This window comes from Aptenodytes patagonicus, chromosome 1 (genome assembly GCF_965638725.1).
Source record: "Aptenodytes patagonicus chromosome 1, bAptPat1.pri.cur, whole genome shotgun sequence".
NCBI lineage: Eukaryota > Metazoa > Chordata > Aves > Sphenisciformes > Spheniscidae > Aptenodytes > Aptenodytes patagonicus.
The window spans coordinates 93,623,388-93,651,365 of record NC_134949.1 but is presented as its reverse complement, the minus strand read 5'-3'; the positions used below and the strand labels follow the sequence as shown (position 1 = coordinate 93,651,365).

At 41.5% G+C, this 27,978-nt stretch overlaps 2 protein-coding genes across 3 annotated transcripts in view; both read right to left on the bottom strand.

Annotated features, from left to right (window-relative positions):
* Positions 1-55: 55 nt before the first annotated feature.
* ZBTB20 (zinc finger and BTB domain containing 20) lies at positions 56-27,356 on the bottom strand. The gene is made up of 3 exons (XM_076348968.1): positions 27,173-27,356; positions 6,097-7,704; positions 56-1,536 (listed from the first exon to the last, which is right to left on the bottom strand). Exons 2-3 carry the CDS (start codon positions 7,682-7,684, stop codon positions 1,118-1,120), a joined length of 2,007 nt encoding a protein of 668 aa, XP_076205083.1. The 5' UTR covers positions 7,685-7,704; positions 27,173-27,356; the 3' UTR covers positions 56-1,117.
* The window catches only part of LOC143165500 (uncharacterized), a 477,160-nt gene continuing 476,457 nt past the window's right edge, over positions 27,276-27,978 (bottom strand). For both annotated transcript variants that reach the window (XR_012996266.1, XR_012996264.1), the window contains one exon: positions 27,276-27,360. The gene's annotated coding sequence lies outside the window, so the exon portion shown is untranslated. The remainder of the gene's footprint in view (positions 27,361-27,978) is intronic.

The window sequence follows — 27,978 nt, the reverse complement described above, 5'->3', positions numbered from 1 at the left end:
ATTATTATTCCCCTCCCCACCCACCCTCTATTCCTCTTTCTTCCACAAGAATAAATCCTGATGCAATTTTCTTTTTTTTTTTGCAAAGATTGTGGGAACTAACCCTTCTCTTGTACCTAGATCCATAGGTTGCAACCTCTGATATCTTTGATTTTCCTCTGTGTTTCTCTTTGCCTTCTGTGAAAGTCCCTCTTGATTGTGCTGAGGCCCTGGGCTCAGCGAAGACACTGAATAAATTACAAAAAAGCCACCGTTGCTCGTTGTCTGAATCTTCTTGGTTTCTGCTGTAAGGTGGTGGTGGTGGTGGTATGGGAAAAGCAGCGGGGAGGGTGCGCCAGAGAGCGTGGGATGGAGCAGAATCCAGGTGAGGAACTTCTGATTCTTTTTCCTCACCCTGCAGGGACTCCACATTATCCAAGCCACACTGCCTTGCACTCCCCTCAGCCCTTTCGTGTGTTTGCGGATGCGTGTGTGTGTGAGAAAGCAGACACGTGGTGGAAACCAGCAGGGCCTTGTTTCCTCTGGTTGCTGCTCAACCAGAAGTAAAATATTCCACAGTTCTAACTGGATACTGTGAAGTCCAAAAGCGGTCAGCATTGTGAATTATGTCCATTGAAACACTGCGAGCGGTGTACTTATAACGACAGTAGGCCTTGTAGATTTGTAATATATTTTGTTTTCTTTTTTTTTGTAGTGCTCTTCACAAGTGAGAAAAAAGAAATTTTTTTTTTGTTTTTTATTTTTTCTGTCTGTTTTTTGATTTTTTTTTGTGGGTTTTTTTTTTGTTTGTTTTTTGTAGTAAAGAAGGGTTGTATTTAGAGGCCAGTAGCTAGAGATCCAACCAGTGGAGCTCATGAAGCACTACCTGGCCTTAAGGCCACCATCCGAAGGAGGTTGGGAAAATTATTATTCACCCAGCCTCCGGAAATGTAATGTACCAGCAGGCAAAAAACAGTTCTTCATGTAGTACAAAAACAACAAAACGAAACAAACCCAAAAAAAGGAGGAAAATAAAGGTAAAAATGAAACAAAAATCATTTCTTAAATTCTAGTGCCATAGCTTTTTTTGTTGTTTCTATTTTTTTGTTCATAACAAAGAGAGAGAGAGAGATTCTACTTATCCGTCTGACACATGCATCCTCATGTGGTCGTTGAAATGCTCGATTTGGTCAAACTTAGCTGGACAGACAGAGCAGACGTACGTGGTCCCCTCCGTGCAGGCCACCACCCCGGCAGGGACAGCCCTCGCGCCGGTGCCGGTGGCTCCAGGCGTGCCGTTGGTGGCGCTGTGCAGAGCCACATGCCTCTCCAGCAGGGTCTTGTGGGAGAACTTCTTCTTGCAGATGTAGCACTCGTAGGACTTCTCCCCGCGGTGGAGGCGCATATGCACATTAAGGGAGCTCTTCTGGGTGAAGCGCTTGTTGCAGATACTGCACTGGTACGCCCTCACGCCAGTGTGCGTCACCATGTGTTTGATTAGGTAATCCTTTAAAGAGAAGGAGCGCCAACAGATGCTGCATTGGTGGGGTTTCTCACCTGCCCATTACCCACGAGACAGAGAGAGAGAAAGAAAGAAAAACAGACAAAAAAAAGATAATAAAATTAAACCAGCTCGGTACGACTCTCTGCAATAAACTAATGGTAAATCTCACGGGGGTCTTTGGAGAGGTGCTCTGGCTAAGAAAGAGTAATTCTGTTAATAAGCGTGTTTTGATGCACAACATTTTTTGCAACCAGAAGTTTCAAAACGCTTTACAAAGGGGGCTGTAGGTACTCCCAATCCACATACAGTAAAAAGGAGCTCAGGTGATTTCTTCAAGTTCACATAGTGGGCACTGACAAAGACAGGACTAGAGTTAAAAGGTCCTGGTGTCTATCCCCAGCTTCGACGGCACAGCCTCTCCTGCCTGTGCTCCTGTCTTGCTCCTTGCGCTTATTTCTAGACAGGTCATAGTCAAGTTACTTTACCTTTCATTGCCTCCATCTCCCTACCTGTATGCAATAAAAGCATGGACAAAGCTAGTGATTACTAGATAGCTGGCCTGTAACACACTCATTTTTGTCAAATTGCTTTAAATTTCTCAGAAGAGAAATGCCAGAGATTGCCAAAGGAATCCAATGCTTTATAAGAGGTTTACATTTGTTGCCCCTTTTTCTGGTCAAATCTCATAGCTGAAGCATGGGTAAGAGTAACTGAAAAGGGAACCTCAGTACACAGAATTGCCGAGGCCAGTCAGTACCATGCAAAGGGCAACCTAAGAGATAAACTTCCAGTGTAACAGACATGAAATTTAAATTATTTGACTGCCAATTAAATAAAACACCTTATCAGGTGAACCAGAGATATAAAATACATATGTCATCTACCATATTGCCTTGTGCGCCCAGGGCTGTTGTAAAACTGATTCTGGCAACCCGTATAAGCGAACTTTGATCATATCCAGACAAACCAGTGACTACAAGGATGAACTGAAAAAAATATTTAGCTGAGCACATACGATTGGTTTGTCCAGACTACTCTTAGTTCCTCCTCATGCTCAGAGTTCTTCTGAGAGTCAATGCCACGGCCTCATGTTTTATGGTATCAGGCAACATTTTCATGGTAAGTTGCTGTATTGATAATGTAGACAATACCCAACACCCTGAATGTCCCATCAAAAGCTGCTTTTTAATTTATTTTCTGAATCACTTGTGGTATATTTCAGGTGTGGTAATCCATCATCCCCAAAGCTGTCAGGGAGAGAGATGATACCATAAGTCCGTAACAATCAAAATGGTCCTCTGTTTCACTGACTGAAAAATTATTTTCCTTTGGTCATTCTGCAATTTCCCCTCTAGCAGAGATCCTTTTTTTTTTTTCCACAGACATCCTGCTTCCTCCTTTTTACAATCTGTCTGGCACTGTTTTAAATCCTGAAGAGTCAATCTTCAGCGACCATCTCACGCCTGTGGTAATATATCATTTACTCTTTGTATAGTGAGATTACAATACGCCTCTTATATTCAATTTTAAGAGGAGATAACTAATATGGATTGGATGGGAAGGACCTACTTTTTTATCTCCCCTGAGCCTGTGTTTCTTTTTATTTCAGTTTGCACATATGACGGTGACATCTGTGAATGAAATCCACATGCTGCTCTTCCTTGCACCAGTGATGAGTTTGTCCCTCCTTGGTGAAAGACACTTGGTCAAAACACATTAAGTCCTCACTTTCCTGCTGGCTTTGCTGAACATAGTAGTGTGTTGAGTGTAGACAGGCCAATATGCTTGACATGTATTATGTGGAAAATGATAGTGTGTCAGTTATAATAATGTCTGATTAACTTACAAGAGACTGATTATATTTACAATGCTCATTTTTGCCTTAGGCAATATACATCCCAGAGTTTATAATAAGTCGGTCTCCTCTGCTCTAGACCCTGTTAAGACGATGCTATAAAAACACCCTAATTTTTGCCTGCACATGTTTCTAAGATACACTGGATTCTGGCTTTCTAATCTTAGCTTCAAAACCTTCCTGGGATTTCTTCTCTCCTAAGAATCTCAAAACTTTTTAGGTTTTCTTTTTTGTATGCAAATGTATGTGCTTCCTAAGTGAGCACTGTAGGTTCTTTATTCCCACAATTCTTCATCTTGAAGTCAGAGAAAACTTTGCTCGGTGAATTAAATGTGCATGTTCCTCCTTTTGGTTCTTTATTTCATATTTGGCTGGTTTTAGACAGCAATGTGGGACAGTTATCGAATATTAATCACAGCGCGATATGTAGGAGAAGGCAATGATGGCTTATAAGGTGCACGGACACTGCATGCATTCTAGTACTGTATTTCCACAACATTTCATGTCTTGGAGAACAACATTGTGGGATACATTAAAGCCAGTCTGCAGGGAACACGGAAAAATATCCACCTCTAGTATCTTTGTGTCCACATGAAAGAAGAAAGGGAGGTAGGTTTCCATTGCATGGAAAGCTATATCAGAGTGTAGTTTTTGGAAGCATAAAAACATACAGAGATTGGGAGGCCTTCAGGTTGTTGAATTCTGGTTTATGATTAGACTCCTCCATGGCTTCTCTTGTGAGCCCTCCAAACAGCAAGACTAATCCAAACATTTGCATCTCCCAAATCTTTCCCTTTTCCCGTGGATCTTTTCCAGAGCCACTTTGCCTGGCTTCTTTTAACAGGGCTGAGGAAAGTCACCCTGACAGTGGGAACAGCTGTCTCCTCTCAGTTTTCATAATGATCCTGTCCAGCACTAGACAAGGTAGCAGACATGCTTTCTCTGAGGCTGTACATATAAAGGTTATTTTCAGAAGGGTCTTCTGAAGCCCTGCCCTCTGTTGGTTAAGGTGCAATTATTCTCCCAGACACTCCAGGAACCAGTTTGTTCCTAAATGAACTTTGAAATCATTTATCTACCCACATCTCTCCTTGCCACCACAGTTCATTATTTTGGGCATTCTCAGACCCACACAAATAAAATATTAATTCAAGATTGGAGATGCCTATCAATTTCCTTGGTTGACTTTATGTGTAGTAGCTAGGAATATTTTAGGTCAGGTCTTCCAATATTGTTCTTTATCTGACTCCAAATACCAAATGAAGTGCATAGTTGGGGGTGGGTGCAATAAAGCACCTAATCTCAGTGAAGTTATTTGTGAAAAAGCCTTTCTAGCTTTTAGAACAAGGATGCAGGCAGATACATTTGACTGTGTTCTGAAGGGGATGTTTTTCTGAATAACACAACACTATCTACATAGTATTTTAGCTACTCATCCACAACAGAAAGATGAAGAACATAAACAAACACAAAGGGTCATCTTGGGATTCAGGATTCTTGATCCTTGCAATCATACATATTGCACCAGTCCTGAGAAGTTGACCTTTTTGTATATCTACATGTACATGACTGCCTTAGATGTCTAGAGGAATTTTTCATTTAAGTGATAATTATTGGTAAATAGAAGTTAAAAGTTTACATACACACATGGAAGTGAAATCTATTAGATACAATGGGGAGGCACGACTTACATTCCTCCCATACCCTGGGCAATTGCTCCAGGTTCTACTCCATGTATCACAAACCCAGCATTTATTTTGAGATCTGACGTTAACAAAACCACTGCTTGGTGAGAGAAATATTTACTCTTTCTCTAAACTAGAATTTCTCTCCAACGTCGGAATGAACCAAGGGCTAAAGCAAGCAAAATTTAGTCCTGAACCCAGGATAGCTTCTCCATGTAAGATACATATATCTCCTTGCTTTCAAGTCTCGTAACTTGACAAAGCTAGAAAAGGCAGTTTTGGCTCAGTAGTAAATATGGTTACCTGTATCGTCTCAAAAGACCATATACTAAAGCAGCTGCATTTTTAAACAAAAAGGGTGTTGATGTTGTGTTCTACATATATTATTTTAAATTTTTCTCATTGAGCCCTATGTTTCTGTACTCACAGCTAGTGAAACATCTGACTTACCAAGAGACAGGGGATTACAGCAATCAGCTTCAGTGAAGTACAGAAAAACTTCCTTAAAAAACTCCAAATTTACTTTCTTATAGGAATATGTGAGATTTAGAAAATACGTGGCAATGTGTGTAACACCCAGGCCTGGACCTACTGCTGCTACTCCAACAGGAATGAACTTGCCCTAAACTCCTGCCAGTCATCACCACTTGAGCTTAAACCCCGATAGCTGTAAAACTTACAGGGGGATGCCCTTTCTTACTAGATACAGTTTTTCTTTAATGACTTACTAAATTTTCCTCATGCCACTCCTACTTAATGTTGCCTGGCCAGCTTGCAGGGGACAAAAAATGCTTTCCGTTTCCTTGGATGGGTGCAGGACACATTTTACTCCAATAAAATGAGCTTGTTTCTGCACCATGCACAGTTAGGCCCCTATAAGGGACCTATATGTTTCTGCAGGGGCTCATCTTCAATGCAGTAAGCTTGGAAAGTGTTCAGTGATGCCAGCTCCCTGGATAACCTCTCCCTCCTGCTTGTGTTGGGAGCTGGCAGGTTGGGAATCGGAATCTAAGTCCATGTTTGTCAATGACTTTCTCTGGCTTCGTGTATAAGCCAAAAGGACGTACTCTTACCTGTGTGTACAAACATGTGCTTGACGTAGTTCTGTTTGGCGGTGAAAGTCTTGTTACAGAGAGTGCACTCATAAGGCTTTTTTTCGCCTTGCCCACCTGCTGTGCTGTGGCCTGCAGATGGGGCCAAGGGCTGTGGGGCTGGCAGCTGGGCAGTAAAGGTTGACAGGCCAGGCTGGGACACTGTCACAAACTGTGTCTGTTGGCCAGCTAAAGGCTGGGGCAGGCTGAAGAGAAAAGGCTTAGGGCCACTGCCAGCAGACTGTGTGGTGAAAAGGGCAGGCAGGTAGGTGTTGCCAGCTGTGCCAATGACCTGAGTGTTGCTGGTCAGAGTCAGTGGCATCCTCAGATTGCTGGTGAGGGTTTCTGTCTGGCGTAAGTAGATCTGTGTGGTTGGCAATGGTTGGGCAACAGTTGTGTTGACAGAAGGCTGCAAAGCCCCCTTTTCGGTGCTGTTATTGACTGTGAGCACTTTGCTGTCCATTTCAACGTCATTGCTTCTCTCTGGCGAGGAAGAGTTGGCATCTACATGCTGCTGCTGCTGCTGCGGCTGAGTGCCATCAGCAGGGACGTCATTTTGATCTGCTTGAGAAGATTCTTGCTGCCCATCCCGGCCCAGACCAGCCATAAACTGCTGCTCCATGGAATCGGGCTCAGTGCCAATGGAGGAACTGACTCCTGAGTCAAAACTCTCCCCTTTGGGCTCACTCTCAGTGCCTTCTGCTTGGTCAGTGTCCTCAGTGCATTCCTCAGATTCATTGCGCTCAAGGATCTGCACCCTCTGTTGGCCATAGTAGTCATAGTCATCCTCCATCTCCTGCTTAATATGGATGTTGCCCATTAGGGTTTGAATTCGGACAGGACGTGGTTGCTTGCGGCAGTGTGTGGTCTCTGGAGTGGTGGAGAGGTACCGCTCCATCTGTTGCGACCGTTCGTGGATCCGGGTGATCCAGCTGGGGTCTTCCATGTGATGGTCCCTGGGGAGCCCCAGGGCTGTTTCATGGTGGCTGACCACAGCTCCACTGTAAAAGGAGCGCTCCCCACTGCCATTTTGCATGGAACAGGCATAGAGGGCTGAATAGATCCTGTCCACACTGTGCTGCGAATGGCTCTGCAGGTAGCCAGACTCTGTGTCGGTGCTCTGCCCCGAGGTGCCTGATTCAGGTGTTCCCCTGGGTGTCTCCTGGCCAGAATCCTGAATCACCGGGTAGACCTCTCCCACATTTTGTGAGACAATCCTTGTGCACTCATCAATCACAGTCTTGATCTGCAGGATGCTGGCAGCTGTGAGGATTTGGAGGGCCTCCGACTGTGAGACCCGCAGCACTCCGCTGTACATGAAGTCAATGAGCTTTTGCACAGACTGGACTGACACCACTGAGGGGATCTCGATGTCGCTGTAGCCCAGCAGCAGCTTGTCCTGGAAGAAGGGGCTGCCAGCCGCCAGCACACAACGGTGGGCACGTAGCATGCTCCCGTGGATGCGGACCGTCACGTCACAGAAGTGGCCACGGTTGCGCTGCTCGTTGAGAGTCTCGAGCACAGAATTGCTGAAGTTGTGAAGGTTGATGCTATGAATGCGCTCTGTCATCCCCTTGCAACTGATGTTACCTGTAGCAAAGCAGGTGACAAAAAAAACCCCAGATTGAGTCTTGTCCTTTGCAGAGCCACAGTCAGGGCATTGGTGAAGGTGACTGCCCACTGGGTAACAAAACAGATTATACTGTAAAAATCACATACAAAGGCACCGATAAGAAGACATCATCTCTGTAAGGCTAGAAGTAAACTTCACTACTCATTTGCAGAAGCTCAAGTCCTGAATTTTTGGACAAAAGCAGACAAAGACAGGTGCAGCTGGGCCTAAATTCCAACCACATTCCTGGGCCTTGGACTTCCTATCAGTTTATCTGGCTTTAAAAAGCCTAGAGCCAGCCAATTGTAAACACTGAGCACATGGATTAAAACTGGATTTTAGGCTGTTCGGATGTGGACCCATGCCAGAAAAGATCAGATACTTACTTTAATGACCCTTTACACCAAGTTGTTAACGCAAAGAGTCTATATGAAAATGTGATTTCTATCTAGATTGGTATTTTAAGGAATTTGGATCCTGTGTTTTACAGTACAGTTACTTGTAACAAAAAAACTGGCAGTCACTTTGTAAAATCCAAATCTGGTTCAAGATTCAGGCTGTAAACGTTCCTAAAATCCCACGCACAGTTTCGTCTGGGGTTGTGGTTTAGAACATTTGCTACCCAATAGTGACAAACAGTCCTCTGTAAGAACCCAAAGCAAAAAGTTAACATGAGCTGTCCCCTTCATTTTTAGCATATCCCAAGTTCTGACTGGCACCAGAATGCCATCATATAAAAACAAATGTTCTCCTCCTGTTATTTACTTGACAGAAACTGGAAAATTACAGACATTTACTCTAAGGAAGACTTTGTCTTAGTTTGGCTGAATAATCTAAATAGAGAACAGTTTAGAAAAGCACCTAACCAATTCGGGTACAGAGCCAACATATCCTTCAAAATTAACTTCTACAAGCAGCTAAAAAGTAACTTCTTAATCTCTTGATCACTTTTCCCTATCTCCATCTTGCTTGCTTTGGTTGTAATGCTTTTTCGTTTCCTTTCCTGTTCTTTACTCATTTTTCGTCTACTTAGATTTTGATGGGCAGAAACTACGGTTTCACCCTTTAACTATGAAGAACCAACTGCCCTTTGAGTGGTAAACAAATAAAACATTATTAATAATTTATTTCTCTTAGCATTTGCAGTACATGCATCACCTTGGTTCCCAGAAAAGTATGCAGAGAAAAGTAATGCAAAATCACCACCAGTATTACAGGCATTTTGTCTTGAATATTCCTACCAAAGCCACAACCCCTCTTGCCACAATTACTTGTTAATGCATGAGAATCCAAAAGTGAAATTTGGTAGAAAAGCATAAGTAAATTCAACTAGCTTATTGTCACTGTCTGTTTCAATAGAATTATACAGAGCAAATAAATGGCACTGAAAGCAGTTTCATATACATGCCTTTTAGCCCAACAATGTCCCTCTGCTCTAGCCCGAAGGATGCTTTTACATCTCATACACGGGCAGTAGAACACTACTTACTGCAATTTGCAGGAAAATGCGGCATCCTCCCTGCTCTGCCTTTTCGTTCTCATTTATCCACCCCTGACATCTTAAGCACCCTCTATTCTGGTGGTTCAAAGAGAAACCACCTTGGACACAGGTGGTTATTTTAATTCTCCGAAGTAGCTGAACGATAAAAGGGAAGCACAAAGGTCAGGAACCGGAAATCTTGATGGAGCCAAGCTGTCTGAAGAAGTCTGATGTTAACAGATGTAAACCAGCCAGTATCAGAAGGGTACTAATTTCCATGTGAGATTAGAGCACTGGGGGGATAGCAGAAACAAGGAGGAAACCACTAACAGTATCATGGAGGTTGTGAATTACATCTGTCTTGTTCATAAGCTCTGCCGGGAAACCTGAGTTTCCTCCTCAGATGAGACTGATCATAGGCCTGGAAAAACATCTTAGAAACTGGGAAACTTTCCTTCAAGGGCACTGCAACTATTATTACACAAAATAATGTACAGAAGAGATATATTCCCTCCTCCTTCCAGATAGAGTCATTCTCCAGAGGCCTCCAGGGCAGTTCCAGATGTTTCCCTTCCCAACATGTCAGATCACACGAGGATTCAAAATGTATTTACATAAAAAGTCAGAATCCTTGATCTGAAAGGAAGAGAACTTGGTAAAAGCTTTGTACTGGTGGGGAAACAGAAGGGTGGAAAATTAATGATAAATAGATGACACCTCTTTTCAAGACCTACTGTAGGCCATGGCAAGCGATTGCATGGCTACCCATTTATCTGCATCTCCCTTTGAGTGGTTGCCTATCAGTATGCTAGACATCTTTCCATCAGTAAGTATCAATCACTACTTGGTTTGACCCTAGGGCTCCCTTTTCACAAAAACATGTCATTAAGATGTGCTTCTGGAAAACGGAATGACCTCTAGTTTATGTTCTGCTTTGTCAAATGAGGTATTTGATAGTAAGAAGAAATATGCAGCAGTCTAACTCAATAAACTAAAACTCTTGCCTTGCACATGCACAAGGTGGAATATTTCACACATACCAGAGATGCTAGGGATAGGTCTCTTGACTTGAGCAGGTGCAAAGAAGTCTACTTTGTTCCTATGCACCTTCGCGGGTAAAATGAATTTTGTGAGTGGAACTCTGAAAAATGCATCCTCAGGACAACTGCTTTCCAGAAAGGTGTGATATGCACCACGAGACTGGATGACTTCTTGGGAAAGTGAATTCTGCCACTTATCCACAAACCATGTACAGAAAGGAGGAAGGGCAAGGTTAATCTGTAAGTTTCAGCAGCCTTTCTCAGGTCCTGGCTGTGGGAAGCAAGAGTTGTGTAGCCACAATGTATTTGGTCATTAGCTAACTTGATGAAAACAGCCAGCTGGGGTTAATCAAGGCTAAAGAAAAGAGGTTTGTATGCATTTATGAGAGTGATGTGAATAGCTCTCCTATAGGAAATGATCTAGGATGCACCTTGAGGTGTAGGAACTGGTCTGAAAGTCAATTGAGTTACTTCATAAAAGGCATGGAGTACATTTTGGTTGCTATTGGTATAATAGAGTTTTCCCTTAAAAAAATCCTCTCCTCATTTCTTTACTTCTTCAAATGAAATTGGAACATCTACCACTTCTTCAACTGAGAAACAACTGAAATTCACTCCTTAAGGATAAAACAAGAGGGGTTGGTGTAAGAGACACATAACAAATGGTAAAAAAAAACTAATACAGATTTTGAGGATGTTTATTCTAGGCCACCTTCCTTGACGTTCAACACTGAAAACCATACCTATCCAAAGTACAGGCAACCAAATAATTTGCAGTAGTGTCAGAGATGCTACTACACAAACCACAGCAGTATAAAAGAGCAGCTTTAAGAAATTCCAGAGATTGGTCTGTAGCAAAACCCACTGTCCCATGCAGCTACTCTCCCTCTCTGCAGGAAACTGTGTCCAGATCCAAGTTTTGTGGTTGTCCCTTACTGTATGCTGTTCTAAGCTTAAAGTTCAAAGGCGATGCTCCCCATAAAAGGTGGACTTGCCAAGGCAGGTTTGATTCTAAAGTAAATGCCACATTCTGACAAAGACTACTAGAGCCTTGGACAAGCCAGAAAGTGTGTCAGCTCTTCACAAGACCCAGCTACACACGCGCACACTCACCTACTCGTCACTGCACAGAATGCCTGGCTCAGGAAAAAGACTGCTGTCTCAGGCTCTTCTCAGGCCTGCCACTCTTTTAAACTCGAGACAGTGGGAACCTTTCTGTGAAATTCAAGTGGCCTTTGTTAAGTGCCCTCCCCCCTTTTTTTTGTCCAGTAAACATGATGTAGAGATCCCAATGGACTTATTCTGAGAAACTCCTGTAAAATGGTTTTGTCTCCTTTCTGTGAAGCAAGTTCTGATTGGAGGGGTATTCACAAACCATATAGGAAAGAATGGGTGTGAAAATGCAAAGGCCATTCTCACCCAGATGGGCAATGAATAGGCGTTTGCCAGTTCAAAAAAAAAAGCAGAAAAAAGCAGAAAAAAAGAAAAGAAAAAAAGCCCAGAGAACTGCACAGATTACACACATTTGCAATCCTCCTGGGATGCAATTTGAAGCTGGCATGGCATAAAGGTGAAACATATTACTGTGCAACTTTGAAAAAAGCTCCGTTTGCCCATATGCAAATGTACCGATTAAACTGTCAGGCTATTCACAGAAACATGCATGGAATTCATCCTCAACTAGTAAGAAGGAGCACAACGTGGATGGGAAAGGAAAAAACTTTTGTTGTGTAATACATGACTGAGTGCTTAGATTAGTGTTTCCCTGAATCTCATCCACCCCTCCCGCTGACTTTTATGCTATGGGCATTCAAAAGAAAGTAGATTTTACCATGACAATAACAATGACAACCTCTCCAAGTACAGTACCAAAGGGGAAGGCAATGGCAGAAGGAAACAGCAGGCAGTGGACTCTTGGAAGATGCTATAGAAAATGTGGAAGTGTAGCAATGAGGTACATCAAGCATGGCTTGAAGGCAGTTTTCTATCTGCCAAAGCTACCATACATAGACCTACATAAAGCTAGAAAGGTATGGCTTGCAAAGGTGATTTTTTTGTTTGCCAAAACCACAAAAAATGATCCCAGCAAACACACGATGTAGTAGAGCTACAAAGATGTATGGAATACTGAAGATTGTAGCCACACACAAATGGCTACGTTGTACATTTTAAAATGTATTTAGTAAGGGTTTTTTTGTACAGCCACTAGATGTCCCTTTCTGCAAACCCAGTGCTTAAAGCTGTAATGCTTATAACTGAAAGATATCACAGAATTTGATTTTCTCTAGTGTCCTTTAAAATCACAGTATCTCAAAGCTCATTGCACAGTAATGACTACCGTTTCTAGAAACACAGTGATGATGAAACTACCACAGCTACTGTAACTCAGCAGTAGCTCAGTGCATAGCCTTCACCTGAAGCAAAACTGCCTAGGATGCTGGAATCCAAGCTCTTTTTGGAAACTTACTGTGTGGTCTTTCACAGGAATAACTAGCAGAGTGAACCCCAAAGGCTCTGTCTTGCTTTCATACTTATGGGGCAAAGAGAATAATCATCTTACATCCTTGAGAATTGGTAGGATTGCTAAAACAGATATAAATTGAGTTTTTGCCTCAATTTTCTGCAGTAGCATTTAGAAAATCGGCAACCCATCTCACTGCTACTTAGACAAGATTAACTAGAACTAGCTTGATATCGTTGCCTAGTTTGTCTTCCTGACAAGCTTCTCAGGCCTCGCACTGAGAACACACACTTTGAGAGACAGTAGGAAAGTTGGAGGCGTTATATCTCGTATAGAATATAGTATCTTTATATTCTTATCATCAAAATGACAAGTGCCTCCTTAGGTGGGAGAACACCCTGGGCTAAGACAAAGATGTGGCAGTTAGGATTGGCAGGCTTTCTTTCTGCTTCTGGAGCTGTTTCTCTGTGCATCTGTAATCCAGCTACTAGCTCCTGGGAGCGCCACAAACCTAAGTAACCTGCTGCTGCTGGAGACAAGCACTATCAACTACTTGGGGAGACCTTATTGCAGCCTATCAGTACTTAAAGGGGGTTTATAAAAAAGATGGCGGCAGACTCTTTAGCAGGGCCTGTTGCGACAGGACAAGGGGGAATGGCTTTAAACTAAAGGGGGGTAGATTTAGACTAGATATAAGGAAGAAATTTTTTACGCTGAGGGTGGTGAAACACTGGCCCAGGTTGCCCAGAGAGGTGGTGGATGCCCCATCCCTGGAAACATTCCAGGTCAGGTTGGACGGGGCTCTGAGCAAGCTGATCTAGTTGAAGATGTCCCTGCCCACGGCAGGGGGGTTGGACTAGATGACCTTTAGAGGTCCCTTCCAACCCAAACTATTCTATGATTCTATGATTTCTTACTCTCTTCCTCTACCATGCGTAGTTTTGGAAATCTCTAATCCTTGGTCTCCACACCAAGTCTTGGATGACCACGGCCTCCTGGCTGTATCAAAAGGATGTGTTAGGTTCTTCAGACAGTCATCTAGTCTAGTCCTTTTCCTTGTGGTGGGAACAATTTACCTACACTATCTCTTCAGAAATTTGTCTAACATGTTTGCAAAAAACAACGTGGGGGATTTCCACTCCCTCCCCAGACAGACTGTCTACTATCTTTATAGCAAGAAAGTTCTCCTAGTATCTAACTTTGAAACCAATTACTCATCCTTTCCTCCATCAGACACAGAGAACTACTGACCACTTTCCTCTTTATAGCACTCTCTCACATATTGGAAGGTGCCTCACTTTTCTTCTTTAGACCTATCTTTTCTAGAAAATACAAACTCGGGTCTCCCAATCACCCTCACTGGTTATATGTACTCTCCTCATTCTTATCTTCTTCCATCTTCTATCCAGTGCCCTAAAGTGGATAAAGTAGTCTAGCTGAATGAGGTGAATGAAAGAGTTGCCTGAGACACTTCATATATAATACTCTTTAAAGACATTACAGCATAAATAAAACCAAGCAAACAAAGCCCTGTTATCAAAACAAAACTACAGATTTTCCTTAAGAAAGGCATGTCTTAGTAAAGAATCCTTAATTTGGAATGAAAATCTCAACTCTTGCATAAACATGACAATTCAGTGGAAATACAGCATTTCCATCACAAAATATGAAAGCTACTATAGCCCCACAATTTCCATAGGAAGTTTTCTCATTTCCATACATTAGTGTCTCCTGTTCCAAACTTAGCACCATGGGTGCTTTCTTCAGCTCCAATGACCTGATTTATCCCTAGTGATGAAGTTTTATTTTCTGTTGTTCTCAAGTTAGTTTCTCTAAAATAAAACTGGATTAACAGCAAAAATTCATACCTAGTGTTTCCATACACAAAATTAGTCCTGCATCAGGTTCCAGCTCTCTGGGACCAAATTTAGTGGAGCAACATTTTTTCCACTCAAGAAGTTACTTGAATGCAAATCCTGAAAACCTGGTAGTGGCTGACTTCTCAGTATATCTCAATGATGCTGGAGAAGCCGCTTTAGCCAATCCTGCTCAGACTGATTCTCCTGAGTATTTGGCCTCATTCTGAGCAGGGGCCTGCAAGAGGAAAAGCTTGTATGGAGTTTCAGGAACACAGAAGAACATTTGTATCCTCAGCAGGAGATCTGACCAGGAGCAGCCCTTGCTTTCTGTTGCTTTAAAGGTTTGCTGGAGTTTTCACCCAATCATCTGCTTGAACATCTTGAAAATCAGTATCTCCTTCTATAATATCTATCCAAAACAAACACCAGATGACACTACACGAATTGCCCTAACCCTACCAGATTGTTGTTAGAATCAAAATATGTAGCAGTCTACATTTAACAGGAAGTACTGTATTTTTACCAGCACAACATCTATTAATGTGTCAGTAATATACTCTATGGAAGAAAGAATCACTGCGTTCTGAAAGCTGTTAAACTTCTCTGAATTTCATAGCCTAATAACTACGTTTATTTGAAAGACAGAAATGCATGCACACACAAACACAACCTTATTCTCCAAGGAGCAAACATATTGAGTAGATGGCTAATAAGAAAGAGTTTGCTTAAACTTTGTTCCGGAGACAGCCTTTTTCTGCGGAGTAGAGAATGTTCAGCAAATTTCCTATGGACAATTTATTCAGTTAATTGCCGTGTCCTTTTTAGCATCTACCTAATGATGAGATATCCATTTTACATGAAACTGAAGACTAAACCATAGGTGTTCTGTACATAAAATATATCTTCTATATCCAATGGGCATAAAACCCCAATGTCAAGCATAAAAGCCTCTATTTCAGCCGACACACTTGGGGAGCAGGCACTGAATCACCTTCCTATGCTTTGCCTGAAAGACTGCGGGAGGAGTCCGTCAGCACTAATCCTGTTTGCTCTACAATCCGCAGGCGGCAATGTCTGTGCCTCAGTTTGCTTCACATGTAGAACAAGGACAGCATCACACACCCAATTCTGCAGAAGGACTGCCAGCCTTAATTAATCTTAACAAATTGTTTTGCATTCCTTGGATAAAGAACACTACAGAAAGATCAAGAATTAACTCCATAGGTCTCTTCAAATTTTGTTCTCTGGACTTAAAAAAATGAAGCTTTCCTCTCACACTACTCCAGTGCCTTGATTCCTTTATACCTCTTTTTGGTGAGCATCCTGTTTACAACTGTAAAACACCAGGTAAAAACTAGCTCCAATTTATAGCAATCTGGTGCCTAGGGGCTTCAAAGTGTTAACAGCACATTCAGCTATTTTTAAGTTAAAGAAATACTCCATTTTTAGCCAAGGTATTTACTTTTCCCACTTTCACTCCAGTTTGTATTCTTGCTATTTTAGGAACTCCAAAGATACTTTAGAGTAAAGAGAGTATACTCAAAAGCCATTTCTATTCCCAGGCACATACTTGGGGTCCAGTCCAATATATGTCCACTGTAAACACTGGCACACATATACACATACTCTGTTTCTCTCAGTTCCTCTCTCAGCCCTTGTCTGCAGGCCCTCTGCTGCTACAGCCATGCCATCATATCCCCCTAGCATAGGCGTGGACTACATTGATGGGGGATTCTTCTCCTGTAGGTATCTACAACACCTCCAAGCAACATATACTACGTTAACACAAGAACCACTGAAGCTGTCATCACAGCTGCATTAACAGGGATTTCAACAGGCTGGCCGTATCATTACAAGGGTGTTAATTCCTGTGCCCCGGCCAGCTGTAACCTATTTACGTTAGCAAAAGATAGGATCACCAAGTAGCATTTTAATGCTCTTTTTTAAAATGTAAAGGGGGAAAACTGTACAACTGCCCTCTTGTAATTGGAAACAGAGAAAACAACGTGGCCACATGATGGCACCATTTCCTAGGAAGAGAAATGAGGCCGTGCTCAACCCTTCTTCAGCAGGGAACATTTTCATGTTCTACATGAAAACTGTTTCATCCGTGCTTGCTTGTTCCCAGAGAGCTCACGCACGATCCTGCCAAGCCCCAGCATGGCCCAACTGTTTTAATTGGCTACAAGTTTAAGGCAGTTTGGCTCTTTAAATATCTGGGTGCATCCATTGCTAGTTTTCCTTCGTGCCAGCTGCCAATACTCAGAGGGCATGCTGCACTAGTGGACCTGCAGCAAGAGAGCCACTGAACAGGGAAGAGGAGAGAGAGTCCAGCAATGCCGGTGAAGTTACGGTGTGAACACTTCCCACTCAAACAAAGAACAGGGGGATGCTTCTTGGGAAAAAAAGAATGAACTTTTTGGCAAATGTAGGCAAACAAGGTGATTTATTTTGCTATTCTATGGTCCTGATTAAAAGCTTACTGTAGTCTTTAAGAATATCTTCACCTGCTTTATGGGCTTTTGTTTAAATCCTAATAGTGTATTTCAGACTGAATACCCATAAGGAAAGTGAACAGGGATTGCTTCTGGTCATCTCGCTCTGGTGGACTGTATAAACTTATATCCTCTCTCAGAAGCATTGTTTAGGGAGGAGAAGGGGCTGGGGTTGGAGGTGGGAGCTGAGTCTGGAGGAGGAATGAATTAGAAGGATAATAGGTGCAAATATATTAAAACACATCTCCAACAGAGACAATTGCTATTCCATGAACTCTTTCACGTTTGCCCTGTATTGTTAGGTTTTTTCCCCCAGGCAGAAAGACAAGGAGGAAAAGCTTATCAGTTTGAGTGTGGTTAAACACAGTAAGTCTGAAAGCCTGTGGGCTTTGGTTAAAAGGAAAATATAGATTAAAACCTCTTAAGATAATTACCTGTTTAGAAGGTTTCTATTCAAGCTAGAGTCCTCTACAGGGAGTGTTTGTAGCAGTCTGTTAGGAAAAGGGTGCAGTCAGAAATGGTTGACTTTTGTGGGAGAGCTGCTGCCCGTGGAAGTGCACTGCTTATACCCTCCATGTTTCCAGAGAAAGGCCTTTCACTGCAGGAGATTTTGTTCTGGTCACAGAACTACTGGTTGATGGGAGAAACAAGGAATGGATGGAAAACTGTAAATGCCAGTCCTCAGGGCTGGGAAAAGGATTCTTTTATCTCTTCCAGTGGCTGTGTCTCAGCCCTGAGTAGAGGAAAGCTATCACATGAAAATGCTAGATTTTATTTGGTTATTTTTTCCATTTATCTTTTTTATCTATTAGTGAAAGGCTAATTGTTAACTAGTACAACTGGGTGCTTTGGTGAATATTTCAACTTAGAAATATCGTGAGACAGATATTCATACTGTTTTGGACTGTGGCTTCTTTATTTTGAGTTTATGGGATGAGTGTTCAGGCCTGCTTATAATTCAGATTTAAATATCAGTGGGAAACAGCGCATGCTCATGTCAAGGATGCTGAAGGCCACAGGGAAAATTTCTGTCCTCAGTGAGACCTCTGCAATCCCTGGGAGCCGACTTATTTCCAAAATCACCTACTTAGTTTTGATAGGAAGAGAAATGTATGGCAGAACGCTTTCAACTAATAAATGAAGGCAATAAACAAGAACACAGCATTCATGGGTGGCTTGATATCATCAGATGGATCTGTAGCATTAAATGTACATTGTCAGTTCCAATGCTTCCCCCCCGCCCCCAGGAAAAAGGCCCTGGAATTACATGTATACACAAGCATACAGACACCAACAGGTGATACTAATACAGTGCATGAGACTTATTTCTCAGGTCTGCCTTCAGGCACATTCTACCTTCTACTCAGCCAAAGACATTAGAGAGAGCATCTGGGAGTTTTTCTTTTGAATACCGGGAATATGCCCTGTTTTGAAACGCTGCATAGGATCAAAGCACAAGGTATTTTGTTAAAGTTGACATGGTTGCACACACAGGCCTGAAGCTATGGGGAGAAGTCCCTTGCTCTGTTTTTATTTCCTCTATCATACCCCTTTTCACACAAAAATTGCTACTTTGTGGTTTTTTCTCTGTCTGTGTAACATCAATAAATTACACGTTATCACTCCTATCATCTAGTTATAAAGAGCCTTTCAAGATTTTTAATAGATGCACAATATTGCTACACTTACATTTTCACTGGTTAAGAACTCAAAAATAGCTGTTGTGAGATTACTCTTAATTTATACTACTTCTCTCCTGTGGGCTTTCAAGAAGCAGCATTTCACCACATGTCACAGATTGATACAGAGTATATATTGCGCATCCCAGCCGGGCAGAGATCCTTTCAGTGTTTAACACAACAAAGCTGGGATGAGTAGGGGTTCTAGGATTTGTTTATCCTTTTTTCATAGGCGCAGTTAATTCCTCAAGGAGCTATTTGTGCTGACAGATTAACTAGAGATCTTGAATTCTCTTTGTATTCCAGTTCCTGAGTGGTAGATACATAAGACTAGATCTCATGTTAATTTAGCCTTGTAAATGACTCCATGGACAATGAAAACAGTCACAGAAAACATAAATAAAAAGATGGCGCAATGGCATTCCCTCTAGAAACAATAATTGGCATCCTCGGGAACCCAAACGCACAGTGCCAGCCAGACACATTGCTGTGGTCCGCTGTGCACCAGGCTGTGAGGCAAATACCCTGATGCAAATGAAGGAGTTTAGTGGCACTCTGATGGCTTACAACTGACTTTCACCTATGGAGTAGATCAAACACCACATTTCTTGTGGAAATACAATGATTTTCCCCCACAACATCCCCTAGCACACTTTATAAACATTAGTAGGTGGTATTAAACAGTACCTTGGTTTTATGTTTCATGTTCTTTCCCAGTACCACGTTAAGGCTTCACTTCAAAAACGTTTTGAATGAAAAAGCTCTCTTTGTTCAGCCGAGAACAATACAAGAATTGTTTTGGTTTTCTCTCATTCGGATACTGCTCTGGCCCTACCTTGTTCTAAAGTTATTGAGTGGGATCACAGCACAAAGATTACATGGCTACTCTACCACAGGTAAACAAAAGAAAAAAGGAGAAAGTGACTATGGAAGCTTAGATGAAAAGAGTGAAAAGCTCCAATGCTAGACAGATCACAGTGGTGAGAAAGGAACAGAAGGTGACCAAGTCTATTTTTACATCTGTAACTTTGGAGCTGCATAGTTGCAACAAACCAGTCAATGTTTCTCAAAGCATGGAAGGTGTCTCCCTATAGCATGCAAAGGACTAACCAAGAGAGATGTAAGCATTGAGTTATGCAGGGTTTTAACAACACACAGTAGGACAAAAGGAGATGTGGATGTAGCTGCTTTAGTTTCCTTCAAGTAAGAGTCACCTGTCAAACACTGGAAAATCTTTTATGTTTGACTCTGCTACATAAAGTGTCCCTCTGCAGACCATATTAGGGAGATGGTACATTTGGTTTAGTCTTCTCACCCGACTAGGACAGAGGAGATGACAGCAGTAGCATGCGTGGTTAAGACATGAAACAACAATGATTGGCGTGATTATGTTTGACATCCTTCAAGCAGATCATATAAAGTGGCAGTTTTGGTATGTGCAACTTTAGGAGGAACAGCTATTAAAAGGAAAAAAAGAAGAGGAAGTTAGTCAGAAAGAGTCTGAAAGGAAAAGATAAGGAATTAAAATCCATAAGATCAGCAGGGAGGTGGCCTTAATAATGCTTTATTAGAGTACATACGCATATCCAAGGACAACAACAAAAAAATAAGGAAGCAGAAAACGCTACAATGGTTAAATAACAAGGTATAAGAGTTCATTAAAGCTGAAAATGTATCCTTCCAAACATGGAAATCATGCCTAAGTGACACTAATAGAACTGAGCATAAACTGTAGCAGGCTAGATGTAAAACAAAGATTAGGTAGGGTGAAGAGGAAATTTAAAGAAAAAAACACTAAAGGTATAAAGACAAATACTGTAATAAAACATTATTTAAACACATCAGACAGAGAAAGCTTACAGGGCAATGACTGGTACCTAAGAAGTGCTGTAGATGATGTGGATTGATAGATTAAGTAGGCAAGTAGTAGACTCAGTGGGTTAGCTAGACTACTGATCTATGAAAGCAGTAAAGGTAATCAAAGAAGTTGCAAAATTCTACAGTGGAATTGACATTATTGCTTTAATTTTCAGAATGGAGGATGATGGAAGAAGGTAAGCTAGCTCAAGGGGGAGAAGAGGAAAGCACTGTTCTGGAGACTGTTATTAAAAAAACCAAACAAAACACATACAAAAACGAAAAAAAAAAAATCCCAAACAACAAAAGAGTACTAGAACATCTTAATACATTGAACAGTGATAGATAGTTGTATAGTATTCATCAGTCACTCATTTCATGAGTGAAGCAGTTGAAACACTCATCCAATATATAAAGGAAGGATTTACTACAAGACTCACAACTTAAAGAATGGTAATAAAAATCTATGGGGGGCAGACTCTGAAGACAGAACAGATAAACTCAGAAACAGACTGCAGATATCTTACTGGACAGTTACACTATGTCTCAGTGGCTGCAGCATGACTTAAAAACAGAAATATCACAGTATTATCAACTCAGTCACCTCAAAATCTTAAGAATGGAAGCTACAGAACTGTAAACAACAACAAGACTTTTTATCCTTTTCCCTGGTACTTAGAAAGAATAGATACACCGGGGACATATCTTCAGGTTCTCCCCTGAAACCATGAAAGCTAGAAACTTGCACAGCTGTTTTAAACCAAAGCTGAAATTATGCATGTTATCACTGAGAGTTCTCTAAATGGAGAGCAGTAAGAAAAGCACTGAATACCACAAGAATTGACAACCTAGCATCAAGCCAGTATTACAGGGTCATCAAATAAGAGAATCAACATTTAGGATAATTAGACAAATTTTCAAAAGCATCTATGTGTTAGAAATGTGATTTATGCATCAGTGAAACTTAGGCTCCAAAGTCACACAGTTGCTTCTGAAAACATACTCACTGACTTCATAACTGAAGTACCATATGCTATTAGTCATTTCTCATGAGAAGAAAAGCCCGAGAGACCAACCTGACAAAACTCACTTAGTGTACTGATTAGGAATATAGAGACCAGTTCCTATCAGTAGTACAACATTTTACACTGCCAATTCTTCGGTGTATTGTGATGGCTTTTTCAACAGAGGCAGGGTGAGCTCAGCTTATGGTTTTACATACCTGTACTTGTACTTACTTCTGTCTCTACACAATTCAAGCAACATATGTCTGCTTCTATGAAAGCACAAGTCATTCCTGGCTGATATTTCTTTGATAATCTTACAAACAGAAATATAAACCTACAGGACATAGAAACCACTTAAAACTGTTAAAAAGAGAAGCATTTACTAAACAAAACTTCAAAAGTTCTGCAAGACGGAAGTATAGTTAAGTGTCGTAACATCAGTATTTGACAACTATGGCTGTCCTTGCTTTCAGTTTAGCTTGCTACAGAGAAGGCCTGTACCATTATTATTATATCATCTAAAATAGATATCTAAACATACATCATTTCTTAGGTCACCAAAAACAACCTAAAAATACTCAGCATTAGCTAACACATACCATACATAGATTATCAAAAATAGAAATGAAATTACTATTGACATACTGCCTGCCTCTGAAAACAAGGAAGCTGGTAGAATGAGGGCCCCCCCTCCTCCCCTCTGAGAGTGGAGATCATTTGAAAGCTCCAGAGCACTTCCTAGGGAATCATAGCCACAAATTTTCAGAGGCAGAGGGAAGACCATAAGGGCATGTAACCGTTCTCTTCCTGCCACAGAACCTCAAAGAGAAACACAGGAAACCTAAAACATAAAGATGAGGCCAAACCATCTTCAGATCCATCTGGCCTCTATATTAGCCCCAGGCAAATCAAACTTCTTGATTCATGGGAAGGGAATGGTGGGTGCCTCTAGCTGCTCAAGAAAGTGAAACCCCAGAGTTTCCACATCCACTCTCAATGCTCTGTGGAGTTCAGGAACCTTGTGAGGTTTCCTCTCTGCCTTTCCCCATTATGCTGGAAGGCTATCAAGCTACAAAAATCAGAACTTAGAAGGAGAAAAAGAAAACAGACTGCCTCAAAGTTCCCATCCCATGAAAGCTAAAAAATGCTGGAATTGGACCAAGTCAGCCACGTCACTTGAGCATGTATGGACAAAGGGTTCAGATGTGGTCCATCACCGACAGTGTTTATAAAGTGCCTTCTATATAATGCATAAAAACTCCCCAGTCCCTTGCTAAAACATAACTTTAGAAAGTCCTCCCCCATCTCAACATCTTGCCAATGATTGTTTCATGGATTTTTTCAAAAATTATCCATGCCTCACTTTCCTTCTCAACTTTCATTCCCTACCAGAATCTCAGGTCTCTGCAAGAATTCTGTGTTCTCTAAATTCATAAAAATTGCTTCAGCAGTTTTTCCAATGATTGTCCAACCTGCCTCTCAGTCCCATGGAAACTCTTTGCAAAGATGTTGCTTTTCCCTTGTCTGGAACAAATTCCTTCACAGATGGACCATCCAATGTCTAAGAATAACTCTTTTAACTATCAATAGAGACAAAGAGATTCAGTTGCACTGTTCCCGTGGGATTCCTTTGAGTTTGGACACATCTGTTAAGATGCATACATCAGAGCTTGAATGAAGTTTTTGTCTGATTGTATCTCTGAGAACTCGTGAAAGTTTCTGCCAAAATGAACTTATCTCTTGGCACTTGCAAAACATACATAGTTATAGATGCTTTCTGAGGGGCTCCTGAAGTAAGTGGCCTATACAGACCACATCAGTTTAAATACAGCCAAGTCCTGATGACTTCCTTCCCTCTCAGCGAAATCTTTAGAAGCTTTACCTGAGGCAGTTCAGCCTTCAAACTAGGACCCTACCAACTTCATGCATTCTCTATCCATAAGCAAGAAAGTATGTGGAAAACTGCAAATAGCAACAATCTCATATGCTTTCCTTTGCTTCTTTGTAACCTTTCCAGAACCTGTGCCTCCATGCTTGTCCTTGTAGCTTTTTGCACAAACACCTTTCTTCTGGGTAAGCAGCTACATCTGTTTGTGACAGCTGAGTAGCTAGAGGTATAACTCATTTGAAGCTCTATCAGCTCACTCTATGACTTAATTCCAAATTAATTCAAAGTGGTGCTTTTTATCTGCCAAGCCCTACATGAAAATGCTTACTTCAGAAAGCACCTTTTCCTCTAACTTGTTTCTCCAATTGCATTGTGTGAGCTAGCATTTCCCAAGACTGAAAGAGATGGGAACTGGACACAATACATCCTAGGTTCTGGATTTTGCTTCAAGGATTCATCTGCACTGGAAATATATCATAATGTTCAAATCCAGAAATCTAGGACCCAGTCCTACAAGGGTCAGAAGTAATTCAATTTCATTGGGAATAAGTGGCACCAGAAACAGCATGCAGAATGTATTACACTACAGAATTAAGCCCTAAATTAAGTTGCGCATCACATATGACTTTACCCAGGTTTTTTTGCTAAGTACTCGTTTCAGTAAGACTGGCATTCAGACTATTGCTTAGGCTTTCTTCACCTCTGCCTTTTACAGCTGAGGAGCAGATGGCTATCATAGAGTTTTTATTTCCTATGCTTGGAAAAAGTATTTTGATCTGAATTATTCCAAAAGCACCCTGATTTTTTGAAGTAGATTGGCTTCTGAATATTTCTCATAATAAATATGTGGTGTTGTTTTCCGCCAAGCACTAGTGACTGTGCATGCAAAATGGTCAGTGAAGATTTCAAACTGATTTGAATAGGTGGCCCATAAAATCCAAGTCTTTTTTCCAGATACATGAATGAGGGCTTATGGAACCATCTGTACACCAGTGCATTTTTCCAAGAATTGATATAGCCTACCATGCTGACTCTTTCTGGGTGTTACTGATATTTTTAATGAAAATTCCTCTCAAACTTCCTGTCTAATCCTAGTTTTTAAGTATTTTTAAATTATTTACCATCCGCTAGAAAACTCCCTACCAGAATGAAGAATGTCCTTTGAAAATGAAATATAATCTGCCCAGTTGTGGGGGTAGAGGCAGTATGCTGGTCTGGGCAAGGGAGGAGAAGCAATGTTGTAGTGTCTAGAAGCTAGAGAGAAGGACAGGAAGTTGTGCTGGCCCAAAGAAGTAAAGCATCACCACAAGTCCAAAAGTTCAGAGGAAAAAAGATGTGGCAATGTAGCTCTGAGAGGAGGGGAAGAGAAGGACAAAGGGAGGGATTCTAGGGTGAGGGGAAAGAATCAGTCCAAAAGGCAGGGGAGGCAAGAGGTAAGGAGAAGGAGTTTGTAATGACAGGGAAGGCTATTTTTAAATGTCAGGAGCCACAGGTATTAATCTCTTGGGTCAATGAAAGTAGTCCAGCACTAAGGATTGAGGCAATATTAAAAAAAACCCACCACATAACACGGGAGATAGCTATAGTAAACATGCAGTAAATATTCATCATGCCTCATTTTTAGTTCATGTGAGAGACTGGCATTGCTATTTTGCAACGGCATGCCAAACACTAATTATATGCATACTGCCTTGAACAAATACAGCCTGATAAAGGTTATAACCCATCATAAATAATGGGAGTTTTTCCATTCGTTTCAAAGCACATGGAATCAACTAACAGAGATCAACACCACAAGACATCTTACCATTTCTTGAATTTTTGCAGAACTCTAACTGTATTTTGGGAACTAAATTTCAACAATTCCTGAGATAGGACAATATTAATGCTGAAATTATTATTAAACTTCTTTTCTGAAAAAAACAATTTCAGTGTGAAAGGAGCACCTAACCTGGGTTTGAAGTTTATTCATATAGGTATTGTGAATTTAGTAGGAATGGAAGGTGATTTGGGGACATTAAAACTTTGGGGTCTAAAAGACTGTCCACAGAACAGGTAGAGCATGAAGAGCTGCCGGCTCCACCTCCCCCTACTGCCCTCTGCCAATATTCCTCACCCCTGAACTTGGCCACCTCAGAAAGCAAAAGCAGGAGTTCATTCTCCAAGTTCCCTACAATCCCTGCTGGCCTCTGTCCTAAGGTTGCTTTCATGGGTTTCCATTTGTACTGTCAAAAAACATCAGTGTGAGGTTTCAAATCCCATTTACTAATGAACTCTTTCATCTTTGTGAATGGGATAAAGAGATTCTTTGTTTGAAAATAAGGATTATTATTTCTTGTTGTTCTGCTCATTTTTTGCATCTTTTCACAAGCTTTTTGTTTTCAGAAAACATTACAAGACAAAACTGTACCCCAGTTTTAACAAAGAGCCTGACATCTCCAATTTGAAGAGAATTCTTGTATATACTAAATTGCATGCTGCCTGCTGCTCAATTGTTTCACATCTCTTTCTTCTCCCCAGATCACCAGGTGAGATTTAGGAAAGTCTCCCCAATGTTTACCAGCTCTATTAAAATCAAGATCTCTAGAAGAAGCTCATAATGAATAAAGTCAGAAGCCAACAGGAATGAATTGCAGCTAAAGTGATTTTGATAGTGATGATCCCTATAACCTGGCTGCTTCCAAGCTTGGCCCTGAGGCAGGATTTTTAAATTAAAAAAAGAAAAGGATATACATACTTTTTAATCTGATTTTTTATTGTCATATCCTGATTTTTTTTATAGGCCTTTGCAAAGTCTGGTTGGCTTCTGAGCTCTTGAAACCTGGTGTCATCATCTTTCTTTCTCCTTTTTTCCCCCTTGCAAATTTTACAATATCCTAAAACCACCTCAAAAGAGGTAAACTACATATTCTAAACCTAGTGAATGATGAGGTTCACATCACCCTGCACATTCTTGCCCAAGAGACTTCCAGGCAGGGACCACTGTGAAATGACAATGTTTTGAAGAGCTGACAGGGTAAGTTCTGACTTTCCAAAATCCAGTTTTAATCATTCCCTCCCTTATTTTTGTATTTTTTGGCAAAATGGAAAAGAACGTTTTTAAAAGGCCAATTAACCCATGCTGAGTAATCTGAAAGTGAATGCACTCAAAACAAGGGCCTTAAACTGGTACAACCACACAGGTCTACAAAGATTTTCCAGACTGTCACAGACTGATCCTCTCCACAAAACACTGCCCCCTTTCTTTGTGGAAATCCTTTACAATCCTGGGTGTGAGAGCCAGACACTTGTTTCCTCCCATTGCAATACAGCACAGGCTGAAAATCCCCAGTCAGTAGATATGCTTGGGTAACGAGAAGCGTGTGACTACCTGGAGAGGAATAACTACAGCTCTGGTTGGAAAGAGACATGCTTGAGGGGTCTTCCCTTTTTAATTTGTAAGAAGCAGCAACCTGACCCAACAACATGCTCTCAGCTTCCTCTGACTGATGGCATTATCACGACCTTAACACAAAACACTCTGTTTCAGTGGTAATTCCCAAAGAAGGGAAAAGGTAAGCCCTGAGGAAGTCCTGCTCATGCCATTATGGAAAGAGCATCCAACTGGAAAACCTGGTCCACAGTAAGGAGCGTGTTTTCAAGAACCGCGGCGCAACCCAGCAGCGTGTTGGTGTACTCACAATCAGATGACCCTGTGTGTGCGTGCAGGTTTGTTGGTGAATGTGGTGAGTGGATGAGGGCCGGGCTCAGAGACGGAACAGCTTCAAGGTTCAGGCAGGGAAGGCCCGGCTTGGCGCTGCATGCACCCGTCTGAGTAATCTCATTCTCCTCAGACGCCTTCTGGTTTTCAGCTGTCTTGGGTTTCTTCCTGAAAATAAACAAAGAGACCTTTGAAGGGACTGACTGCATATTTGGGAAAAGGCATTTTTAGAATCTGTTAAAGATAACTTTCTTCTCCCCCCTCTTTCCCTTACAGGGAAGGAGGCAGAGAAGACTTTCCTCCATGCTTCTTGTTTGGAAACAAGCTGCTCCTTGTTTTGACTCTGATGCAATGGCCCTGAGACTGTGTTACAGCAAATAGGCCAAGCACGAAGCTCCTCATTCTGCCCCTACTGATGACATATAAAATAAAACTCATCCCAGTGGTTTAGACAGTCGGGACTCCATTTGACAAATATTAACCAAGGCTGTAGCATTCTGAAGAGAGAAAGTCGTACAGAAATGTAATAGAATTGTCTGAAAAGCAAACAAATACGCAAGTTTCCAGTTCAAAATGAATCAGCGCAGAGACTCATTTTGTAGGGAAAAGCACTGAAGTAATTTTGAGATGCAGAGGTCATCTAAGTAAAGCATGAAGATTTGGAGCCTGAAACAACAGGCTATGAGCACAGTGCATGCAAGCTCTTAATGCCTCCCTCCATCCAGGACCTCTGAGCGTTTTGTAAACACAAGGAATTAAGCCTCAGAGGAACATTAAGCAGGTAGT

Bases quoted from the DNA above. Each gene is read 5' to 3' on its own strand.
- ZBTB20 (XM_076348968.1), bottom strand. From the start codon at position 7,684: ATGACAGAGCGCATTCATAGCATCAACCTTCACAACTTCAGCAATTCT. The intron at 1,537-6,096 runs GTAAGAGTACGT...GGTAATGGGCAG, and splicing joins GCACATGTTTGTACACACAG to GTGAGAAACCCCACCAATGC.